General features: G+C 54.0%; 4 protein-coding genes across 4 annotated transcripts; 2 read left to right on the top strand and 2 right to left on the bottom strand.

Annotated features, from left to right (window-relative positions):
• Window positions 1-11: 11 nt before the first annotated feature.
• BDY24DRAFT_418102 (uncharacterized protein) lies at window positions 12-4,435 on the top strand (the record flags this gene model as incomplete). Its single annotated transcript, XM_076643801.1, has 19 exons — window positions 12-125; window positions 266-285; window positions 370-428; window positions 561-1,608; window positions 1,680-1,823; window positions 1,899-1,906; window positions 1,989-2,209; window positions 2,325-2,452; window positions 2,563-2,642; window positions 2,721-2,766; window positions 2,835-2,904; window positions 2,977-3,018; window positions 3,079-3,173; window positions 3,273-3,392; window positions 3,483-3,587; window positions 3,656-3,690; window positions 3,815-3,933; window positions 4,008-4,120; window positions 4,222-4,435. 19 exons carry the CDS (start codon window positions 12-14, stop codon window positions 4,433-4,435), a joined length of 2,781 nt encoding a protein of 926 aa, XP_076493539.1.
• Window positions 4,436-4,689: 254 nt separating this feature from the next.
• Window positions 4,690-7,460, bottom strand: THI6 (bifunctional hydroxyethylthiazole kinase/thiamine-phosphate diphosphorylase). Its single transcript, XM_076644049.1, has 12 exons — window positions 7,101-7,460; window positions 6,871-6,996; window positions 6,462-6,801; window positions 6,153-6,400; window positions 6,056-6,083; window positions 5,890-5,976; window positions 5,748-5,804; window positions 5,591-5,677; window positions 5,351-5,509; window positions 5,186-5,268; window positions 4,958-5,106; window positions 4,690-4,880 (listed from the first exon to the last, which is right to left on the bottom strand). Exons 1-12 carry the CDS (start codon window positions 7,167-7,169, stop codon window positions 4,730-4,732), a joined length of 1,584 nt encoding a protein of 527 aa, XP_076493540.1. The 5' UTR covers window positions 7,170-7,460; the 3' UTR covers window positions 4,690-4,729.
• Window positions 7,443-9,664, top strand: BDY24DRAFT_400332 (hemerythrin domain-containing protein). The gene is made up of 9 exons (XM_076641943.1): window positions 7,443-8,043; window positions 8,141-8,198; window positions 8,280-8,379; window positions 8,478-8,497; window positions 8,613-8,657; window positions 8,727-8,954; window positions 9,011-9,041; window positions 9,174-9,287; window positions 9,366-9,664. The coding sequence occupies exons 1-9, from the start codon at window positions 7,610-7,612 to the stop codon at window positions 9,533-9,535; spliced, it is 1,200 nt and encodes a 399-aa protein (XP_076493541.1). The 5' UTR covers window positions 7,443-7,609; the 3' UTR covers window positions 9,536-9,664.
• Window positions 9,665-9,758: 94 nt separating this feature from the next.
• PRP8 (U4/U6-U5 snRNP complex subunit PRP8) lies at window positions 9,759-21,456 on the bottom strand. The gene is made up of 52 exons (XM_076637945.1): window positions 21,044-21,456; window positions 20,597-20,752; window positions 20,417-20,500; window positions 19,887-20,307; window positions 19,796-19,806; window positions 19,504-19,722; window positions 19,112-19,423; window positions 18,890-18,981; window positions 18,688-18,805; window positions 18,542-18,611; window positions 18,319-18,459; window positions 18,197-18,252; window positions 18,011-18,110; window positions 17,889-17,946; window positions 17,786-17,812; window positions 17,695-17,719; window positions 17,568-17,620; window positions 17,388-17,489; window positions 17,168-17,287; window positions 17,011-17,064; window positions 16,838-16,938; window positions 16,745-16,760; window positions 16,532-16,660; window positions 16,355-16,438; window positions 16,210-16,278; window positions 16,012-16,132; window positions 15,674-15,931; window positions 15,471-15,590; window positions 15,140-15,385; window positions 14,788-15,060; window positions 14,621-14,709; window positions 14,460-14,535; window positions 14,268-14,388; window positions 14,022-14,193; window positions 13,865-13,931; window positions 13,613-13,794; window positions 13,470-13,537; window positions 13,292-13,401; window positions 13,108-13,210; window positions 12,958-13,036; window positions 12,692-12,878; window positions 12,440-12,619; window positions 12,293-12,365; window positions 12,156-12,209; window positions 11,706-12,088; window positions 11,297-11,622; window positions 11,048-11,221; window positions 10,573-10,962; window positions 10,332-10,498; window positions 10,098-10,257; window positions 9,952-10,021; window positions 9,759-9,878 (listed from the first exon to the last, which is right to left on the bottom strand). The coding sequence occupies exons 1-52, from the start codon at window positions 21,305-21,307 to the stop codon at window positions 9,873-9,875; spliced, it is 7,137 nt and encodes a 2,378-aa protein (XP_076493542.1). The 5' UTR covers window positions 21,308-21,456; the 3' UTR covers window positions 9,759-9,872.
• Window positions 21,457-21,518: the final 62 nt, after the last annotated feature.

Raw genomic sequence — 21,518 nt, forward strand, 5'->3', positions numbered from 1 at the left:
CTCGAAGCAGGATGCCCAAGGCTACGACGTCGACGTCCGAGGATGGATCGGGAGCAGAGATCAAGAAGCCTAGAGGATCTGGGAAGAAGGCGAATGCGCTCAAGAGGTTTGAAGCCTGCGACTCGGTGAGTGAACAGCAAGAAGGGAGGAGGAGGGAGGGAGGGAGGAGCTCGTCACTTCAGCCCTTCCTCTCCTTTCTTGGTATAGATTCTTGAGCTCAGACAACTAACTTGATGCGCTTCCTGTTGCTCGGATGATCCTTCAGTGTCGAAAGAGACGAATGAGGTGCGTCGTGTTGAGTTGAATCGAAGGAGGAGAGCCTGGCCTTTCCTCGAAACTCACCGCCTTCTCCTTCCCTTCTTCCTTCAGATGCGACGCTCTTCGTCCAGCTTGTGGAACTTGCATCCGATCTCACAACCATATCATTAGTGAGTGACTCATCTACACATCTCATATACAGGAAGAACGAAATCCTACTCAAAGTCGAGCCAGTCCACTGCTTTCTCGGTGCTGACTCGCTGTCCTTTCGTCCCCTTCTTCCCTCTCGTCCTGCTTCTCAGGTCACCTGAAACCTCATCAGCAACCTCCACCCTACCCTCAATGCGTCTACGAAGAACCTCCCACCTCGACTACCTCGCCCAATGGTCACTCTTCCTCTTCCTCATCCTCCAAACCCAAACCAACTGCAGCCACACCGCGTCCTCCCGTCGAGAGAGTGAGCGAGCTCGAGAGTCGCGTCCAACAGCTCGAAGGAATGCTCAAGATGGCAGTCGGACAGGGAACAGGATCCCCAGGATCAACTTCGCTCTTCAGACAGAACATCCAAGGAGGAGATCAGAACGCTGCTGGATTATCATCGTCGAGATCGGGAGACGCAGGATCTGGGTCGACGAGTCTGCCTAGCTTCAGCTTCGGATTAGGAGGGATCGAGAGTCCTCTCAGAGCAGGAGAGTCTAGAGTTCTACCCCCTCCTACATGGCAAGGTCACTCCTACGAACCAACTCCTCCACCTCTCGGATCCCCAGGACCATCGTCACACTTCCCGCCCTTCTCTCTTCCTCCTCTTCCTCCTCCTCCCCAGCACCACGACCCTTCGTCCTCCTCCTCCTCGTCTCGAACCTTCGTCGTCGGCAACGGATACTCTCCTTTCCCTCATCCTTATCAAACCAACAGACAACCACCGTTCTTCCCTCCCACCAACTCGCCACTTCAGCGTCATCAGCAGTTCGGAGGAGTCGCGTCGGAACCTTGGTCGAACCCCTCTCCATCCATCTACCAACCGTTTCCTCCCTTCCAGCTTCCACCGGAACCAGTCCCCACCCCTTCGCCTTCAGTCTCAGCTTCGATGTCGGCTCCAGAGTCAACCTTCCTTTCGCCAGCAGCCGGAGAGGAAAGAGGAGGAGGAGGCGCGACGACGAGGACTTCGAGCGTGACGGGGCCGTCCCTCGAGGAGTTGTTAGAGGATCGTCACGAAGGAGTTTCGAGTCTCGAAGGGATCCTCAACGGTGCGGTACCAGGTGGACTAGGAGTGGAGATGGAAGTTGGAGATCATGGAGTAGCAATGGCGGGAGGAGAGGATCTCTTCCTCCTTCAGCTCCTCTGGCCGGCGTGCGTCCCTTTCTTTCCTCGTCTCTCGTTATTTCGAAACAGCTGCTTACCTCTGTGCTCGCTTCCAACAGATGGCCCTCACACTTACCGAGTCCTGGAAAGCTCGAGCATATCGTCGAGGCGTTCTTCACCGCTGTTCCCTTCGCCAACCTCGTCCTCAACAAGCCTCGATTCCTCGCTCGTCTCGCTCTCCCTCCCAAGCACAAGAACTTCCCGTGAGCCGTCTCCCTCCCAAGTATCTCGTTTAGCTTCGGTTCTGACCTTTGCAACTCCTTCCTTCTTTGCTCAAGTCATCCCTGTGAGCCTTTCTTTCTTCGCACTCGCTCGACGCGTTTTTCTCTCCTGACCTCCCCCTTTCTCTTACCCTTCCTCACTCTCAGGTCTTCTCCACGCAATCTGTGCTGTCAGCTGCCGGTATATCGGCGAACTCGTCCTCGTTCCAGTCTCGGATACGCCGCTTCACTGGAAGAGAGCTCACGACCGAGCTCAACAATGCTCGCAGTCCGACGCTGATCGCAACGAACTCAAGGCGGATGCGATCCATCCCAAGTGGGATGGGTATGGTCCTCCACCTCCTGGTACTACGAGAGGAGTCGATGAGGTACGCGTTTCTTCCACATCGTTCTCGCTTCGTGTTGTTTGAACGACTCGTTTCGACGAGACGACGCGACTCCGACTGACTCTCGTTCTTCGTTTTTCCCCTCTTTCTTTCTCAGGACTTTGGTCAAATTCACGGGACATGGTGTAGACTATACGTCGACAAGGTCATGAACGAACCACAGCATTGGCTCGAGGCCGTCCAAGCCCTCCTCTTCCTCTCTCAGTATCAGCAGCAGCATGCTCGGTGGCTCGAGTCTTGGTCGGTTCTTGCTCTCATGACTAGGTAAGTCTGCATCTCCGAATACTCTCCGTCTCACTTCTTCGTGGCTGACCTTTTGTTTCGCTCGATCTCAGACTCTGCATTCCTCTCGACCTCAACGCTCGACCTCATTTAGATCGACGAACTGTACAGAAATCCAGTCTCGTCCCACCTGGTAATTATTGGTTGCCTTCATCCGCTCTTGAACTCTCGTTGACTGAAGCCTTGTTCCTTACCTCGCTCACTTTCGCAGCGAAGGATCAAATCGAGGAGACGGAGAGACGAAATCTGTTTTGGGCGTCAGTCGCGTCTCTCGTCGTCAGCTCCCTGTGGCTCAAGCTGAATTCCCTCGTTCTCGTTCTTTCAGTGTCTTCTGCGTAGACTCTTGGAGCTCTGCGTCTTCCGGTTGGCAAGGAACGCTCACGCCGACCGACATCGTGAGCTCTTCCCTCCTTCCTTCCGTCCTTCTTCTGACGCCTTTAACTGACCTCGCTTCTTTCATTCGACAGTGGATCCCTCTGCCAAGCTGCCACGCCAACGTTTCGTTCGATGTGAGCTCGTTCTCGTGCGGTTCTCGTTCTCGCCGGAGCTGACCTCCCCGCTCCGAACAGCCTCCTCTTGCTCCCGCTTCTCAATTTGGAGACACCCCAGGCATCTTCACTCAACACCCGCCAGAACACTCCTCGCCTTTCTCTCTTTTCGCCAAGTGAGCCGCAGCGGCTCGAACGCAAGAATTTGGAACGAAACGATCTTCGAAGAACGAAGAGCTGACCTTTCGTTGCGTCGCTTTTTTTCTGCCTTGCAGAGCTACTCTTCTTCTTCGTCACATCACCGAGTTCGTTCGTCGAGAGGACATGCAGAGCCACGAGAACCCGAGGGAGGGAGATCAGTTCAAGCATCTCGACGCGTTGCTTTTCCGTCACAAGTGAGCGAGACTTTCGTCGACGCGTCGGCTTCTCATCTTCCTAGTCTCGATCTCAACTGACTCTTCTCCTTCGCTGCTCGATTCTGAAAGAGCGTCATATCCAGCTCCGTTCAAAACGCCGTACATCCCTAGCGACGACGCTCACGGCCTTTCGATCGACAGGGACGTTCTCCTCGCCCAAGCCGTACCCCACGTGTGAGTCCTCGTGTTTTCTACTCTTCTTTCTTTGAAATTTCTGACGTACCTTCATCTGAATCTCTTAGTGCGATGATCCAACTTCACGATCGATACTGGGATCGTGAGTCTTGCCGATCCCGTCTCCCTCCTCTCCTCTTCTTCCCTTCCTCTTTCGCCCCCACCGTTCAGTTTTCACTGGACCAGCACGCTGATATACGTTTCTTGGACCTTTCTTCTCTACTCAGCCACCAACCCTCTCGACCCTTCGATACCTCACCTCCGAGATGCGGTCCGAGGGCTGCTCGAGCATGTCCATGCTCTTTCACGAACGACCTTCCAGTTCTCTCTCTTGCATCCGTTCATGGTTAGTCACCATGTCTCCATCTCGTTTACTGTACTCTTACACGCGCTGATGAGGTTCCCTTACGACACTCCCAGCTCACGGCATGGTACCTCGGAGCCAGGACTCTCCTTCGCTTCCTTCAGAACGCACTTGTCCAAAACGAGACGTCGGAACTCGCTTCGATTCTCTGCGACATTCAAGTCTTCCAGTGAGCCCCCAAAACTCTTTGCTTTTCTCTCCGATTTTCTTCCTCGCTTCGATCTGACGGTCTCCCCTCTTCCCTTGTCTTTCTTCTCTCTTTCTCCTCAGAAACGCCATGGCTCGAGTCGGGGATCGACTGCCTCTCGGACACAGGCAGGGGAAAATGTTCGCAAATTTACTCGACGAGGTCATCTCAGGTCAACCTCAGGACTGCAACTTCCCGAGCAAGTTTAGATTCGCTCTCCCGAACCCCAATAACTTCGCCTCGTCTTCGTCGTCCTACCCTCGTTTCGCTCCTGCTCCTCCTCCTTCGAGTACTTGATTTTTGCTCGTCAGCTCTTTTGTTGCGGTTCAGTAACCTTTTTCAGATCTAACGATATGCGTGCCTCGTTCGTCATCCTTGAAAACGGAAAGGGAAGACAGAAGGGATGCGACGTCGTTCCTTCGACCGCTCGTTGTTTCTCTTCCACTCCCCTTTCAGCAAGATCCTGGCCTACGAAAGCTCTCTTCCCGATTGATCCTACTCGAGTGATGTTTGCCTACATTACTCATTCAAATCAACACCTTCCTTCATCTGAGATCTCGAAACTCGCCTCCTCCGTCCTTCCTTCCGCGTTCAAGCGAAGACCTCGATGTTGGCCCTCTTGAGGATTTCCTCTCCCGTGAGGTTGTACATCTCGTCGATCAAGGCCGACCGGAAAGTGTTGGGTCCCTTCACATCAGGTCGTTCAGCGGCAACCTCGGAGGCGACAGTCATTGCGAGAACCCTTTCGACAAGGAAGGAGAGAGGTTCAGCGAAGTTTCAGGGTGACGAAGAGAGTGAACAGTGAGGAGATGAACTGACCCAGCAATGGCGCCGAGGAACATATCGCCTTGAACCAGTCGACCTGGAATCGCCTCGGTGTTGGAGGCGAGGAAAGCGAGACGAGCTGCAGCAGCAAAGCAGGCGACGAGGGTTCCAGTCATGCAGCCGGATCCAGTGATAACTCCGAGCTGTGAAGCAAAAATTGCAGGGAAATGATCAGGTCCCGAAGTCGAAAAAGAGGACGAGAAGAAAGGGAGGAGGACGAACGAGATGGTTTCCGTTGCTCAGCTTGACGACGGTCTCTCCGTCCGAGATCCAGTCGACTTCGCCCGTCATGACGACCACCGAGCCTACAGAAGACGGAAAGAAGTCAGGTCGTCGTTCGAATACCCCAAAATCGCAGAGAAAAGGAGAGGATAAAGGGAGACTCACGTTCCTTCCTCGCCAGCGTCTTCACGATCGCTGCAGGATCCTTGAAACCTCCTGCTCCGGAATCAACACCTCGAGTAGTGACCTCCGTGGATCCCAAAAGGGCACCAATCTCTCCGGCGTTTCCCTTGATGATCGTGGGTTGCCAGGTCGAGAGGAGTTCTGTGATTGCGAGGGAGGAGAGGGGAGACGCGTCAGAGGAGGGAAACAGAAAACGACTCGAAGAAGCCGAAGGGGTCTTACCATGAGCCGACGACCGGCGAAGGTCCGATGCGCCGACAGCTACAGGATCGAAAATGATAGGCTTTCCGTTCTGGTTGGCAGCGTAACCTGGAAAAAGAGAGAGAAATGCGCGTCAGACACGATGAACGAGGAACGCGGGTCGAGGGAGTGAACAAACCAGCAGCGAGCATTCCTTCGATGTCCTTGATCGTTCCAAAGTTCACGAGGCAAGCTCCTGAAGTGGTTCCAGTCGGAAAAGGGCGAAAGAAAAGGGAAAAATCAGCGCCGGCGAGTCGAAAGAGGAGGGAAGCTGGACGAACCGACGATCTTGCTGAGCTGCGTGACTTCTGAAGGTACAGTAGCCATGATGGGGGAAGCTCCGAGAGCGAGCGTGGCGTTGGCCGAGTCTGATGAAGAGAAGAGAGGAAGAAAAGGTAGAAGTGAGAAGCGGCTCGACGCGTTGGAAAATAATTGACAGGAACCGACCGTTTGCGACGACGACGTTGGTAAGTTGCTGGAACAAGAAGTCAGGAGGAGCACCGTCAGCTCAAGGAGCTAGTAGGAAGCCAGAGAGGCTACTCACGTTCACGACGGGACCCTCCTTCCTCAGCACACTCAGCAGATCGGCGACTCCGCTAGCGATGTTCTCCTTCGTCCTGACTTCCTTCGGTTGCGAAGAGGAGCCCGTCCGGTACGACTTGATGATCTTCTGAAGTTTTTGACAGATGGGTGTAGGATCCTGGGCTCCCACGATCTCGGAGATGATGGCGACTCCGCTGAGAGAAGGAGCGGCGTGAAGGAGGTGAGGCAGGTTCGGAGACTTGATTCCACCTGTAATCAACCGGAATGTGAGATCTCCTGCAGATGATAGAGTGTCAGAAATAAAGCTCACCTATGGCGACAGCAGGTCCTCCGAAAGCAAGGACTACTTCTTCAACTCCTCTCACTCCCAGCACACCCTTTTTGAGGTTCTTGCTCCCCGTCCACCAGCACGGACCCACTCCCACGTAATCTGCTTCGACCCTCTTAGCCTCCTTGGCCTCAGCCAGCGTCTGACACGAGATTCCAATCACGGCGTCGGGGTAGCCAGCCTTGTCGAGAAGCGAACGAGCGAGAGGAAGAGGGAGGTCGGTTTGACCGATATGGATCCCAGCGAGAGGTGGCGAAGGAGAGGAGTGAGAGACGGCGAAGAAGACGTCTAGACGATCGTTGATGAAGAGAGGGACCGAGTACTGGGGTGAAAAAAGGAGGGAAGAAGGTGAGCTGAAAGGGAGAAGGGAAGGAAGGAGCGTCGAGCTCACCTTGTCGCAGATCGCTTTGCTCTTGAGAGCAACTTCGTAGAATTCTCCCGTATCCGCAGTCTTCTCGCGGATCTGTACGACGGTGACCCCTCCTTGAAGGGACTGTTCCAACGACTCGTAATAGTCCTGACGTGAGAGGGAGAGAGAGAGGCAACAGGGAAGGAAGGAAGGGCGGAGATGGTCAGCTCGATTCCGTTCTCGAAGAGAGAAGAAGTTCTGTAGAGACTCACCTTCCCCTCTGGCAGCAATTCTCGTCCCGTTACGAGGTAGAGAGAGTAGTCGATGATTGGTCGAACCATTTATCGGAAAAAGTAGGAGATGGAGGGAGGAAGGAAAGGAGGGAAGGAAGGAGAGGGCTGAAATGAACTGGCGATCTCGGACACGACGATCCCCTTCTCTCCTTTGCCTCCGTTCAGCTTCTCCTGCTTTCCTCCCAACATTCATCAGTCCAAACAATTAGCAAGCCTGTAAAGTCCTCTCGCGGGTACCAACTCGTCGAAAAACGGAACAAAAAATAGGAGGTCTAGCAGCGTTTTCCGTGCCGAACCGACCATCTCTTCTCGACTCTTCCTCCTCTCCGCGTTTGTCGAGCTTCTCACTTCCTTCCCCTCACTCCTTGAAGCTGTTCTCCTGAACGGGAAAACTCAGCTCCGCCTCTCTCTCATTCAAAAAACGCGCCTGTTTAAAAAACGGAAACGGCTCTTCACGCCCGACGACCATCTTCCCCCCTCCTCAAGCGATGATCTCTCCTCCTCCAACTCCTTCCACCCTCTCTCCCTCCCCCCTTCTCGAAGAGATCCCTGGTCCAACCTCCAAAATTTCGAACATGATCTCTCCTCCCACCTCGCCCACCTCTCTCTTCCCCTCGCCAAATCCTCCCGTCGCCTTCCATCGTCGAACCTCCAACCCTCCCTCCCCCAGTCAGTCCACCAGCTCCCTCAGCTCGGATGCAGGAGGTGCCTCGAGTGTTCGAGAGCATCTTGGCTCCAAGTTCAGCAGCACCAGCAACAATTCGACCGCTCCGACGAGTGTCCGTCACTTCTCAACCCTCGAAGCTCTCGATAGCAGCATCAAGGTCAACATCATGGACGACAAGGACGTAGTCTTGAGTATGGATCTATGCAGATTTCACGCTGGAGATCGTCTTCCAGCTGATCCTTTCTGGAGACCGCGGTGAGCTCATTTTTTTTTTGCCCTCCCGTCCCCTCTCTTCTTCCTCGGTCTTCTTGAGCTGACCCCTCCGCCTCTTGATCTTGTCCCTTGGCTGAAGATGGGAGATGAGCAACATCCATGTTGCCCTGTGGAACGGGCTGGATCAGGTTTACAGAGTGAGCCTAGCTTGATTTTGAAGTCGACAAACCCTCAGCTCGAAACTCAACGCGTCTTGCGTGTTTGGTTTTCCATCTCAGCACGCTCCTTTCGTCGTTGGACCCGAGGAGAGATTAGCATTTTCTCAATTTGCTTCGTCGGTCGTTCATGCAATTGATACGCATCACGATCTGGAAGAAGGTGAGTTCTCAGTCTTGCTTGCTCGGTTTCGGCGAGACGCGTCGTTCGGTCGGTCTCGTTCCGTTTCTGACCGCTTCCTTCCTCTCCCTTACCCGTAGAATACTACTTCCCCTCGCTCGTGAGCTTTTCTGTCCTTCTTTCTCTCTCTCCGACTCGATCCGTCCACCTTTCAATATTAGGGTGAAGACGAAGGTGGAGAAAGGTTGCTGACGTTTGTTTTGTTGCTTCCACAGGAAGTAGCGATCAGTATGCAGACAAATCTGGAAGGGCACGCGAGCGTCAGTATATCTATACACGGGCCTATCAAATTCCTGCCCAGCTGACTCCGTGTTCGTTGCCTCACTCAGTTCGACGACGGCATAAGGGCGCTCAAGTTTTATCTTCGAGCCTGCCTCGTGGATCCATCAATCTTCGACGCCCAAACCATCACCGACATCATCGATCTCTTCGCCGTTCATCTCGCTAGTCACTTCGCCGACGAACTCAACACTCTCGATCCCGATATACTTCGAGATCACTTTTCGACCAAGGACTTGGACAAACAGGGCTCGTCTCTGCAGAAGCACATAATCAAGGTTCGCTGCCTCCGTCTCGAGCTCTTTTGTTTGGGAGCTGACTTCCTTTTTTGCAGGACTACAAGCGGCACCTCTACACGGCTCTTCGTTCGTGCAACTCTTCCTTCGTATTCGACGCGTCCTGTTCCCGCCTCCCCGCTTCCCACTCCCACCCCCGTCCCCTTCCCCCTCATCCTCCGTCCACAAACTGAAACCCATATTTCCTCTCCTCTTCATCAGCCGTTCTCATAATCAGCACACCACCAGGACGAGAATGGCCACTCCTCTCCCCTCTAGTTCGACGCATCCTCATTCCTCTCGTTCTCGGACGGAAGTACAAATCGAGTTGGAAGTGTGAGCCCCACTCTCGCGTCTCGGAGTTCAGTCCTCGACGGTTTGGATGCTGACTTTTCATTCTCCCTGGTCGAACAGACGGGAAGTGGCCGAACCAGCTCAAAGTCTTCAGTGGATCGAAACCTCCCTCGAAATCGCTCAAGACTCTACCTGAGGTTTCCGAGGACAAGATTCTCACTGCGAGGACTAGATTAGATTCGATAGGTCAGGATGCCGGTGGAGATGGGCGGGAGGGAGCTACAAGTTGAGGAGAGGAGGCTTGTCAGCGACGGAGACGCGTCTCGACCTACAAGGTCTTATTTACTTAGTTTATCTCTTTTGTCTCCTTCGGTTGGCTAGCCTACACCTCGGGGATCTTAATGAATGCTCACCAGTCGCTACTATCGTCGGGATGGGAAGCGAAACGCAGAACAGCACGTTTTCGTCCGTTGTCGAGCTCGAGACTCCTCTCTCGACCGAGTCACTAGAGAGTGAGATGCAAGATTCTTAGATAAAAGGACACGACGATTACAAATTTCCGTGAGCGATACGTAACGAGAAGAAACCGAGAAAAGAGAGCAGAAACCCAAACGACCCGAAACACGATCACGCCTGCAAAGAGAGAAGAAGGGAATCGAGTCAGCTCAACTTTGCCGCACACAAAAAGGGAAGAGATAAGACTCACGAAGCTGTCCTCGAGATCGGCGGCATCCTCTCCTTCCATCGTAGCGAAGTTGAGGAAAGCACTCGGTCGACTGAGAAGAGGAGGAGAGAAAGAGGAGGTGGGTCAGGACGAGTTCTTCTTCCCTGCGAGATAAAACGGAAACTCACTGGATCGGCGACCAGAAGGGAGCGGGAGTACCGAGAGTGATGCTGTAAGGCATCGTAGGAGTCCAGAGCTGAGCGAGTCCGATCGAGTGATTCCAAACGTCTCCTGTGGGGACCATCGTGCTTCCAAGGATTCGATCCGAGAGAAGGAGTTGGACTCGAGCTGTAGTGCAAAAAATGTAGACGGTCAGTGTCTGAAGAGATTCATTGAGGAAGGAAAGGGCGAAGGCGACTCACTAGCCATCGAAGGAGAGAATCCCTGAGCCTGTCCGAGCGAATCTCCGGTCTGCTTCCTTCCCCACTCGAATCCAGCGGGAGTGAGCTCCCAAGCCGAGAGCGAGATGGATCCAGGAGTGAACGAGGCGGTCAAGCAGATCGAAGTGGGGAGCCAGGTAGGGTTGGCACTGAAAGGATCGAGGGAAACGAAGAGGAGTCAGAGCTGTTTCGTTCTTGGACGACTTTGAAGAGTCAAACTCACCTCATGATCTTCGCCTGAGCAGTAACGTCTCCAGGACCGAGATGCTGAACCTCCGACGACTGAGTCTTGATCCATCCCAAAGGCTCGAGTCCTTGGAGGAGGAACTCGTGCTCGGGAAGAAGGGTGGGAAGCTCGACGGCGGTGTTGGATCCTCGCTGAGGGACGTAGACGACGGCCTTGATCTCCTTGACCTGAGGGTTGTCGGCGGGTGACGATCCGTAGAGGTAGGCGGCGACCTGCGTTCGAAGATCGGCGTTGACGATGAAGGTTCGGAGGACGTTCTTGGGAATGACGAAGGTAAGGGATCCAGCGTCGTCCTTGACGTCGTCGTTCGAGACGAAGATGTGCTGAACTCGAAGGGGAAGGTTGGTGGCCGAGATGGCTCGGACTCTGGAAGAAAAGGACAAGAAAGAAGGAAAGAGGGGGCCAGTCAGTGAGCGTTCGACGTGTCTTCGAGTCGATCGAGAAGACTCACCGCCAATCCGACTTCGACGAGAACACCTGCTGCTCGTAGTTGGTGGTCGTGACGGTCTGGATCTCGTCTCCGTGGATGTTGGTCGTCTTGGTCTGGATCGAGGTGATTTGAGCCTGAGCCTCCGTCGACTTCTCGATCTCGGCCATCTGTTGACGCTGGATCGAAGGAGCAGAGCTGTTTGAACGAGAAGGAAAGATGAGGGTCAGCTCGGAGCTCGTCGAAGTGAAACTGAGAGGGTTGAAGACTCACATCTCCATACCGAGGATGACGTCTCGAATCTCCGAAGCGGTGAGGGAGGCGACGTTCACACTGTTCCTCTTACCGAAGTCGGTGAGGATGAGATCCTTGAGAGCGACCTCGACCTTCATCCAATCCTCGTCGCTGAGCGTAGGCCAGATGTGGTGAGGTTCGGTGATGGTGGCCTTGTCGGGTCGAAGGATGATCTTAGCCTTCTCGTTGTTGACGTGAAGGGCTCGGAGGATGAGGATGAGTCGAGAGAACGCGGTGTAGGACGAGATCGACTTGAGCCAGTCGTCGTAGAGCGAGAAGAGGACCATCTGAGGCTGGGTAGCACGCTGGAGAGTTCGAAGAAGTGGAAAGACGAGTGAGCACAAGAGCGAAGGGAGATTCGAAGCGAGGAAGGGAAGAAGGAACGTACCAAGATGAGATCTCCGAACTTCTCCATCTTCATCGTAGCCTGGAAGGGGAGCTGAAGCTCACTTCCCTTGATAACGATGTTGGGGAAATCGAGCAAATGAACCTCGAGAGGATCGAGCATACCCTTCCTGGTGACGATGACCTGCTTGGGCTGTTCTTCAACGGGGAGCGAACGAACGAGAGCGGCGACTTCCTCGGCGGTCTTCCACTTTGCGAGCTGTCCGAGACGCTTCTGACCAGCCCAAACCGAGGTGTGGATGATCTTGAGGAAGAGCTGACCGGTTCGAGGGTTGAAGATGAAGATGGCTCCGTTGATGGGCTTGGTCGTCAAGTTTCCTTCGAACGTCTTGTGAATCGTGACTCGGTAGACGTTGGTGTCGTCGACTGAAAAGAGTAGAAGCAGACGGTCAGCTTGAGCTTCAGAAGAAAGAAGGAGCGAGAGCTAACTTACCGAACCAGATGATCTGGTTGGAGAAGAGCTCCGAGTAGTTCTGCGAGTTGAGGTCTGAAGGAGGGAAACGACGCGTCGAAGTTCGAGTCAGTTTCGACTCCGATGGAAAAATGATGAGGCTGTTGAGATAAACTCACAAGGCTCGGTAGGCTCCGAAGAGTAGAGCTGAAGACCCTTTCTGATTCGCTCTCGAAGAACGTAGAGAGCCGGCTGGAGGAAACAAGGAAAGCGTCGAAGTCAGCGTGACCCTCAACGACGTCTAGGAAAAGGAGAGCTCGACTCACGTTGGCCTTCATGATCTTCCCCATAGCTTGCTGCATCAAGGGCTTCATTCCAGGGAACCAGTTTCCGTAACCAGAGTGCAAGTTGTAGGCGAGATCGATGGCGATCAAGACTCCCGTAGGCGAGGGGTAGATGGACATCGAGTCGGACGTGTAGTCGAGGAACTTGGATCGGGTGTACCTCTGTTAAAGAGAAAGAAGGGAGAAGTCAGCGTCTCTTCGACGGGCAGCGAAGTAGAGGGGGAAGATACGAACCTCGATATCGTGAGAATCGAAGTCTCCCCATCGGAGCTGAACGTCACACCACCACTTGTTCGAAGTCGTTCCGTCGAGGACGTCCTTGGTGTCGGTGAGGAGCGAAGGTCGCGAGATGTTCCACTTGTAGGCAGAGAAGAGAAGGATATCTCCGGCCGACGAGTTCATCTTGTAGGACTTTCGGGGACTGGAAGGAAGGGAGAAGGAAACGAGAGGTCAGCGAAATAGAGCAGGAGATGCGGCATCGCAATGAAAACGAGACTAACTGGATAGTCTCCTTCTGAACCGTCTCGATCTGAAGAGCCTCGAGTTCCTGATCGAAGACCTGACACAGATCCATGACAACTAAAGGAGGAAAGAAAACGAGGGGGTCAACGACGCGTCTCGAACTCGAGAGAGAGGAAACGCCCACTCACCCGACTCGTGAATCTTCTGCCACAAATGAGCTCGGAAGATCTGAATGAGCGAGATCTTGAGGGTAGGGATCTTTCCGTGCATGAAGATACCAGTGAGATCGAGCTGTGAAGGAAAGAGAGAAAGGAGGTCAGAGGAAGCTCCTCGACGACGTGACGGGAACCGAGTCGAGAACGGAAGACGAACCTGGACCTGGAAACCGACGTAGACGTTGGCTCGGTTGATGGTAGGACTCCACCAGAGGGTGAATCGACGGTTAGGAATTTGGTTGAGACCGGATCGCTGAGCGTTGGTGACTGAAAGGACGAAGAACCTCGTCAGCTCGAACTTCGGGTTCTCGACGCGGTGGGAACGGAAGACTCACGCTTCTTGAACTTCATCGAGTCCTCGAATCCACTCGCCTTCTCCCAAAAGAGACCCTCCCAAGTAGGGCTGAACGGAAGGAAAGAAACGCAAGGATCAGCTACCAGTTCTCTGCGAGAACGAAACGAAGGAAGAGAGGCTCACAAGTAGGTTCCCTTGAACAGAGTGTGCTCGAGAATCCCCTCGACTCCTCCGAGAGCGGCGATAACGTCGACTCGGTAGTTGTTGAGCTGCCAGAGCTTTCCATCATGTCGTTGGGATGTCCACCAGAAGGGGTTGTGCTTGAGGAGCTGGTACTGCTTCCAATCGGTTCGGACTCGCCATCCCTGGAGGGAAGAAACGGTGAAGGTTCAGCGTGCGTTCGGCTGATAGAAGGCTCGAATCGAAGCTACGTACCTTATCGTAAGCCAACGTGTGTCGATCCTTCTGGAACAGGGTGTTGATTCGAGGAATTCCTCGATCCCTGTGGAAAGAAAGACGCGTCGAGAAAGATCAGAACGAGGCTCGACGAGACGAGACGAACGCGCGAATCGACGAGAGAGATAGGACTAACCAAGAGTCCTCGAGATCCTCCAACGTAAGCCTTCGGTTCTGAGCAGCAGCCTCCTTCCTCTTCATTGAGTACTCGCTCCAGACTCGAGCCGAGTCCAAGAACTCAGCCTCCCAAGGTTGAAGGTATCGGAACAAGTTGGGGATCAACTGGTTGTCGTCTCCTCCGTTCATTCCTGTAGAAGTAGACGTAGCTCAGAGTCAGCATGGCATTAAGAAAGAGTGAAGGGATCTCGAAGGAGAGACGTACCAGATCGGAAGTGAGTGATTCCTCCTGCGTCGGTTTGCTTCGACCATCGAAGATCGGACTGAGGAATGAGAACGTGACCCATCGAAAGCATACCGAGACCTCCCAACTCCTTAGGGGAGTACTGTTGAACGAGAAAGAACGAGGTCAGCGAGAAAGATCGAGAGACGAGGAGAAGAAGGAGGCAGGACGTACGAAGACGACGGGAGGGAATCGAGAAGGCATCTTCGAGTTCAATCCGATCTTGACTCGAGTCTGGATCTTGTTCTCGCTATAAAAGAAAGGGAAAAGAGATGCGAAAACGTCAGTGAGAACGAAGCGTGAAGAAGGAGGAGAGGGAAGAAGGTGGGACCCACGCCTTGACGAGCGAATCGAGCAACTCGTTCGTGTGAACGACAGCCTCTCGGTAGTAGGTCATCAAACCGATGATGGCGGTGTTCCATTTCTGTGAAGCGAAGACATCAATCGAAGCGATCAGCTCAGCTTCGCACCGAGGACGGGCGCGCAAGAAGGAAGAACTCACGTTGACGATCTTCGAGAAGGTGGTCGATCCCGAGGACATGAGGACCTGTCGAATTCGGTTGTTGAACTGCTGCACTCCCTCGTCTGAGACTCGAAGGAAAGCCTGAGCGGTCCTTTCCTTCGTCTGCTCGTTGTTGAGGTTCCAAACGGAGTCCTGGAGGGAGAAGCTCTCGGTGAGAGTTCGGATCTTGGGGAGGATTCGAACCTCGAAACCGCACATCGAGTAGAGGATCTGAGGGTTGTCCTTCGAGTAGACCGAAACGAGAGTGTCGTCCTGGTGAAGGAGAGAAGTAAGAGGACGGAGATCAGCTTCGAAGATCTTGACGGCACGAGAGAAGGAGAAAAGGACGAACCCAGTTGATGGTCGTGAGCGACATCGGGAGTGAGTTCTTGACGTTCCAGAAGACGGCTCGACCCAAGTTGACGTCGTGCTTGACGAGACGCATTCGGCAATCTCGAGGCCAGCATCGCTTGGTGTTGAATCCGATGACGTTCTCGTTGTTGGGATCGGGGTTGGCGGACAGATATCGTTGGATGAGATCTCTCGACTCGTCGGCCTCGAATCGGAAGAAGATGTGGATCCTGTCGACGTAACGGGTCTGAAAAGGAGGAAGGGATGGTGAATGAAAGGATCGATCAGCCCTCAAGGTTCTACAGACGCAGAGAAGGGGAGGAGGAGCTCACGTAGAGTCGAATGGGATGCCTCGTCTCCGTGGCGGTGTCTCGGAACTGAAGGAAGTTGTTGGGGAGCTGAGGAGGTCCGGCCATCTCACTGGCTCGTTGGAGACCAAGGATGAGAAGATCCTGAAAGTGAAAGAAGAAGGCGAAGGAAGGAGAAGTCAGTCAAGGGCGAACAAACGAACGAGAAGGGAAACGACGCGACCCACGAGAACAAGACCGTAGTACTGGAAGACGAAAGCCGAGAACTGAAGACCTCGAATCATTCCGAACGTGTTGACGTGAGACATGTCCTTGTAGGTGAGGACGGGGTTGTTCTTCGCAGTGATGTAATCGGCCAAGTTGTGGTCGAGAATGAGCCGAAGGAGCCTGTTGAGGAGGGTGAGATCCATCTTCTCGTAGACCTTGGCGAGAACGGTCTCCATCATGACGTTGGCTTGTCCGTCGGCAGTCTCCCAAACGTCGGTCTGTGAAACGAAGGAAAGAACGCGTCGAAGTCAATGAAAGTTGAAGGCGCGTCCGAACGCTGCTCGAAGCTCGAACTCACCAAGTTGTTGATTCCCTGCGCCATCTTGTAGACGAGCAGAGGAGGAGGTTCGGTATCGGCGGGCTTGATCCAAGAGGGGAAGAGACCTCGCTTGTCGGCCTCGAAGAAGAGGAACTGATCGCTGCAGTTCGGGAAAGGGAGAGGGGAGAGGGTCAGCATGAGGTTTCGATGAAGCTCGAGCAGGACGATTGAACGAACAGGTAGGCATCGGTGATCTTCTCGACGGGCTCAATGTCGTAGCAAGGGATGAGCTTATCGTACGTGTCGCTGTGAAAAGAAGAAGGAGAAGAAGTCAGCTGAAGCTCGAAGCGTCTCGAACCAGAACGACGAGGAAGAGGCTCACAAGAACTCGATTCCGGCCTCCTTGAAAGCTCGCTGGGTGAGCAAGAGCCTCTTGATCCTCGAGAGACACTCGTGAGGATTGTCGCTGGAAGAAAAGAGAGAAAGGAAAAAGGATCAGCTATCGATTCGCTCGTCGAAACACGAGACGAGCGGGGAAGAAGAGTACTCGACGACTCACTAAGCCTGTTCGATCAAAGCCAGCTCCTCCCTCTGCGACGCGTTGAGTCGACCCTGAACACTGTATGCCTCCTTGAGCTTCTCCAAAGCGAGGACGAGAAGCTTGGTATCGTGCTTGTACGAAAGAGGACTGAGGGAGAGAAGAAGTGAGGCGGACGAGGTCAGAACGAAAGGTTCGTCGAGAGACGCCAAAGTGAAGGGAAGAAAAGCTTACGGGAAGGGGATAGGAGCTGAGAATGGGGCAAGGAGGTACGAGTGGGTCAGCTCTCAAGATTGAGACTCGAAGAAGAGTAAAGAAGCGACTCACCGAACTTCCTGCTCTCGAGCCAGTGAACGACCGACGAGTAGATGGCAACGGCCTCCTCGGACGAGATGTAAGGTCCATCCTTGAGGTACGAGTGCTGACGCCTGTGAAAAAAATACGGAAGATCGAAGTCAGTCGGGAGGAAGGAAAGACGGAGGGATTGGAAGTCGACTTACTCCTGCTCGGCCTTGAGGTACAATCGAGTGAGTCGTCCCAGGTTCTTCTTGGCGCTATATGAGTCGGAAGGAGAAGGAAGTCGTCAGAGTCTACTTCCGAAACTTATCGCTCGAAAAGGAGGAAGGGAAAGAGGCGAAGGTTTGAAGTCGAACGTACACGGCCTTGTCGACGGTAGCTCCTCGTCTGATCCTCTCCCTGTTGTAGTGAGCGACGGAAGTCCACCAATCCGACTTGGACTTGATGTACCTGAGGATGATGTTCTCGATGGCAGCGGGCCTGTAGGGGAAAGAGATGGGGCGAGAGTCAGCGAGAAGAGCACGGACGCAAAAGACGAGGGGCCGACAAGGGGAGACGACGAAGGAAACTTTGCACGAACATTCCGGGAACTTTCCAAGGGATGTTGGCCTTCCAGCATCGCCAGGCCTCGGAAAGATGCTGAAGGATGGTCTTCGCCTTGTTCTGCTTGATCGACTCGGGCCTGGAGGGAAAGACCGAAACAAGACGATCAGTCAGAAAGGGATGGTTCGAGAGAGGGAAGGGCACCGAAAAGACTCACATCATGTCGAGAATATCGTGCATGACGGCAGCTCGAAGCTCGAGATCGAAGTGCTGGAGGGCAGAAGAGGACGAAGGTCAGCGGCGGGTCCTCTCTCTTTGTTTCGGATCGAGGCGAATGAACTCACAGATTCGACTCGCTGCTTGGTGACGCTGTGGGAAGGAAGAAGGCTCGTCAGTGAAGGTCTCCCAAAAAGATGCAAGGAAAGATAAACTCACGTCTTGGCGATTCCCTTAGCGTTACGTCTGAAAAAGGACGCGTCGAAGAAAGCGGGTCAACTTCGGTCCTCCTCGAACGAACGAAGCTACTTGATTGACTCACCCCTCGAACTGCCTAGCGAGCAAGTTGTTGAGCCATCGCTCGAGAAGGGGGACCATTCCTGCAGGTGAGAAAGAAGGTCGTCAGCAAGAGCTTTTCGAGCCGAAGGAAGAAACCGAACTGACCTCGAAGGAAGAACAACCAAACCCTCCATCCAGGCTGCCAGAATCCGACTCCAGGACCCTTTCCGACGGGACCAGTGTTGAATCGGTAGTAGATCAAGTGCTACGGGGACGAAGAAAGAAGAGGAAGAAGAACGAAGTCAGCAGGACGGCGAGGGCGATTTCGACGAAGACGGATCGAGAACGAACCTTGAGGTCCTTGCACATTCGAATCTGCTTCATCAACTTGTACTTGTATCGATACACTGCGAGGAAGGGACGGAAAGGTCAGCGATGGCGAGGGAAGGGAGAGTGAGACTCGACCGACTCACTTCCAGTCAACTGTCCAACGTGAGCAAACATGTACTGGAGACCGTCGGCGAGCTGGAAGGCATCGATGTTTCCCAACCGGAACTGAACGTGAACGTCGACGATGAGCTTGGTGAGACGAAGGATCTCTCGGCAGAGATGGACTGAATGAAGGAAAGAACAGACGCGTCAGATTCGACGAGACTTGAAGCGAACGAGAGAAAGACCAGAATGTGCGAGGCTCACAGGCGTTTCCGAATCGAGACTTCTTCCTCTCCTTGGTGGTGAGGGTCTTGACGGGCTTCAAGTTCATGTTCTGAAGGGAGAACGGGACGAAGGTCAGTCTTCAGGCTTCGAGACAGGAAGACAGAGGGAACGAGAGAGAGACGAACGTAATCGAGATGGAGGTAGTTCAGGTTCTTTCGGTGGATGAGAAGGTTGAGCATGTTAAATCCCTGTCGGCAGACCTGGAGACCAGCCTCCACCCAATCGAGAGTCGTCGACTGGAAGCTGTTGAACGGGGAAGAGGAGGAACGACCAAGGTCAGAAAACGCGTCGGCGAAAGCGTTCGCATCGAGGAGAGCTGAGACGTACAACTTGGTGTTCTTGAGGGATCGGAACAAGTTCCTCTTGGTCTGAGGCTTCGGGTGCTTGTGCTTGAGAGCGTTGAGAACGTAGATTTTGAGCTGAGGGAAGAGAAACGAGGACGCGTGGTCAGCTTCGACGCTTCAACCTACCTTCCCTCCTTCTTCAACGAGCCCAACTCGACCTCGTCTGGGCCCTTGCAGAAACAAAAAGAAAGCTGGAGGTACTTACAAGCTTCTGGTAGGAAACCCTGACCTTGACCGGCTGTCCGGCAGGGCAATGCTCCTTGTACCAATCCTTGACGAGAGGGATATCCTGAGCTCGTCGAGTCCTTCCAGATCGTCGATCGTAAGGGTAAGGAGCCCACCAGAGAGCGATAGCGTCGGCGGTGTTGTCGTTGCTGAGATCTCGATCGGCGAGGAAGGGAGCGCAAGCCTCGGGAAGGAAGAAGTCGTCGTCGTCCTCGTCGGGAGCTCCGAAGATCGAGTCTTCGTGGGAGAGGAGAGGGAGGTTGGCGGCTTCGACGGCTCGAGAAGAGATGGGCTGGACAGGGAAGAGATGCGGTTAGCTGCTTGATCTAGAGAGGATCTAGAGAGAGAGAGGCAAGAGAAGAGCGAGCTCACGTTGATCAGGGGGTCGAAGTAGAAGGCAGGCAGATCGGGATCCTCGGTTCGGATGTAGACGTTCTTGGGCTCGTGGTAGATTCCGATGTGAACAGCTCGAGGGAGGGAGTTGTAGAGGTGGGGGAAGGCGACCTTGTACTCGGTTCGGATCTGCTGTCGAATGACGACCTTGTTGATGTCGTTGAACTCGTTCCAGTCCTCGTCGAAGGCTTCCATGTCCTGCGAGATCGAAACGAGGCGTAGGTCAGCTTGAGCGAGCAAGAAGGATACGAGCTGAAGACGAGAGACTCACTCGGAAGAGAGCTAGAAGAGGAAGAGGAGGAGCTCAAGTCAGCTCGACGAATCTGCAGAAGGAAGAGGAAGGGAGAGAAGGCGCGACTCACGTTCGAACTTGGGTCCTCCAGGAATAGCCATGTTCAAAGCCTTAGCGGTGTAGAAACTCTTGAGGTCGAAGAGGTAGAAGGCGTTCTTGTCGGCGAAGTCGGAGAGGAGGACTCGACCCAGTCGGTAGAGGTTGGCGGTCTGCTCGAGGGTGAGGGAGTAGTGTCGGTAGCTTGATCCGTTGACGTGAGGAGTATCGAGGAGAGGTTTGGGGTCGTAGAGCCACTCTGCAACGGCAGCATCCTCCTCGTCATCGAGTTCGAGCTGAATAGCCTCGAGAGGTTCGACATCGAGGACGTTGTCTCCGTAATCGAGAGGAGGCTCCTCGTCGTCGAAGGGAGGGAAACGCAGACGCTTGAAGTGACGACGATCTCGCTTCTCTCGACGCATGGCGATCCACATGGTAGCCCATTGAGCGTGGTACTAGTAGTAGGTAAGAGGAAGACGAGTGAAAGTTAGCTTCGGAGGAGGGACCATCAAAGGGAGGAAGGAAGGAGGAGGAGGAAGGAGGAAGGAGGAAGGAGAGACTCACGATGGGCTCGACGACTCTGGGAATCTCGTTGACGAAGGTGATGGCTCCTGAGATGTGGTAGAGAACCGAAACTTCTCGAACTTGCTGTTGACGAGAGGTAGCAGTACGAAAAGAAACGAAGCGTCAGCACGAGCTCAGAGAGTAGGGCTGAACGCGTTTCGAAGGAAAGCTCAAACTGACCTCCCAAGGGTTGGGGATGTTCTCGAGGAGCTTCATGACGGCGTGAGGCACGTACTTGAGAGCTCCGAGATGAACTCTCTTGTCGTTCCTGAACTTCCTGGACGACATGTCTCCGTGATCCTTCATGATCTTTCGGATGTGCTCAGGAGGGAGGTCCTGAGGAGGGAAAGGGAAGGAAGAAGGGAAGGAGAGGTGAATCGGTCAGCTTTTCCGAGATAAAAAGTACATGATCGGGTCGAGAGGAGCTCTAGGGTCCCTCTGAGCGTCCCAGAAGAAAGTCAAGAGTGAAAGTGGAAGAGGAAGAGGGAAGAAAGAGCAAGGTCGAGCTCGTGTGCAAGTCGACCGCTTGGAGCTCGATCCACCACCTCTTAGAGCTTCCCATCCACCCAGTATACCACTCCTGGACAGCCCAGGTAATCTTTATACGAAGCGAGACTGTCTGCTTACCTGTTTTCCTCCATCCACACCTCCTCCTCCTCCTTGCTTTCTCTTCTCTCCCCATCTCTTGGTTTGGTTCGAGATCCACTTCCTCTTCTTCTGCTCAATCTGCTCGGGAGTCAAGGAAGAAAAGGAAGGTCCGGCTCCGTTGGAATCGGTGAAGGGTTGCTGCTGCTGGTCTGGGTGGGCGATGGAAGGGTTGGCAGGGAGGGAGGTCGAAGCTGAACCGGCTGAGAACCCTGGAGGAGGAGGAAGGGAGGAGGAGGACGACATGGCGGCGGTCCGAAAAGAGAACGAGAGAGCCGGGGAGGGAAGCTCTTCGAGTTGTCGAAGGGAAGAAAGGGAGGAGAGCTCTCCGAAGAGCGGGAGAGAGAGGGAGAGAACGAAGGGGAAAAGGGAAACGGGGAGAGGGAGGAGGGTAGTGGTGGAGGAGAGAAGGAAGCAGGAAGGTCAGACCTCGAAGACACTTTTCCGTTTTTTATAT

The sequence above is a fragment of the Mrakia frigida genome, assembly GCF_051309035.1.
Source record: "Mrakia frigida strain ATCC 22029 unplaced genomic scaffold BDY24scaffold_34, whole genome shotgun sequence".
Lineage (NCBI taxonomy): Eukaryota > Fungi > Basidiomycota > Tremellomycetes > Cystofilobasidiales > Mrakiaceae > Mrakia > Mrakia frigida.

What these genes read in the sequence shown, in the direction of transcription:
- BDY24DRAFT_400332 (XM_076641943.1), top strand. Translation starts at nt 7,610, where the DNA reads ATGATCTCTCCTCCTCCAACTCCTTCCACCCTCTCTCCCTCCCCCCTT. An exon ending in GATCCTTTCTGGAGACCGCG is followed by an intron (nt 8,044 to 8,140) that starts GTGAGCTCATTT and finishes CCTTGGCTGAAG; the next exon opens with ATGGGAGATGAGCAACATCC. An exon ending in TGCAGAAGCACATAATCAAG is followed by an intron (nt 8,955 to 9,010) that starts GTTCGCTGCCTC and finishes CCTTTTTTGCAG; the next exon opens with GACTACAAGCGGCACCTCTA.
- THI6 (XM_076644049.1), bottom strand. Translation starts at nt 7,169, where the DNA reads ATGGTTCGACCAATCATCGACTACTCTCTCTACCTCGTAACGGGACGA. An exon ending in CAACGTCGTCGTCGCAAACG is followed by an intron (nt 5,977 to 6,055) that starts GTCGGTTCCTGT and finishes TCTCTTCATCAG; the next exon opens with ACTCGGCCAACGCCACGCTC. An exon ending in GACGCTGGCGAGGAAGGAAC is followed by an intron (nt 5,269 to 5,350) that starts GTGAGTCTCCCT and finishes CGTCTTCTGTAG; the next exon opens with GCTCGGTGGTCGTCATGACG.
- PRP8 (XM_076637945.1), bottom strand. Translation starts at nt 21,307, where the DNA reads ATGTCGTCCTCCTCCTCCCTTCCTCCTCCTCCAGGGTTCTCAGCCGGT. An exon ending in CGCTCACGACCATCAACTGG is followed by an intron (nt 15,061 to 15,139) that starts GTTCGTCCTTTT and finishes CTCCTTCACCAG; the next exon opens with GACGACACTCTCGTTTCGGT. An exon ending in TCGTCGAAGTCGGATTGGCG is followed by an intron (nt 10,963 to 11,047) that starts GTGAGTCTTCTC and finishes CTTTTCTTCCAG; the next exon opens with AGTCCGAGCCATCTCGGCCA.